This window comes from Penaeus monodon, chromosome 25 (genome assembly GCF_015228065.2).
Source record: "Penaeus monodon isolate SGIC_2016 chromosome 25, NSTDA_Pmon_1, whole genome shotgun sequence".
Lineage (NCBI taxonomy): Eukaryota > Metazoa > Arthropoda > Malacostraca > Decapoda > Penaeidae > Penaeus > Penaeus monodon.
The window spans coordinates 4,366,337-4,366,645 of NC_051410.1; the positions used below are offsets into that span (position 1 = coordinate 4,366,337).

At 50.5% G+C, this 309-nt stretch overlaps 1 protein-coding gene across 1 annotated transcript in view; it reads left to right on the forward strand.

Moving 5' to 3' along the window:
• Positions 1–309, forward strand: part of LOC119589303 (kinesin-like protein KIF28P) — a 24,501-nt gene that overhangs the window by 9,446 nt on the left and 14,746 nt on the right. The window contains 1 exon segment of the mRNA XM_037937926.1: positions 158–292. Coding sequence (XP_037793854.1) covers positions 158–292 — 135 coding nt within the window.

Sequence of the window (309 nt, forward strand, 5' to 3'; positions counted from 1 at the left end):
CCAAGGTAACCCCAGTGAACCGGTACGTAACCTGAACTAACCCCAATTAACCAGCAAGTAACCTGAACTAACCCCAAATAACCGGCAAGTAACCTCAACTAACCTCAATTAACCGGCAAGTAACCACAGGTAACTCCCCCTAACCCCTTTCCCACAGCATCCAGGAACAGCACGCAGTCATGACGGTGAACAAGGAAGGCAAAGTGAGCATCAAACCGCAAAACACAGAGTGCCGAGTTGTGGTCAATGGCTCCCCCATCCAAGGCGAAACGACCCTGTGCCACAATGACAGGTTAGTTTTGAGTGCCT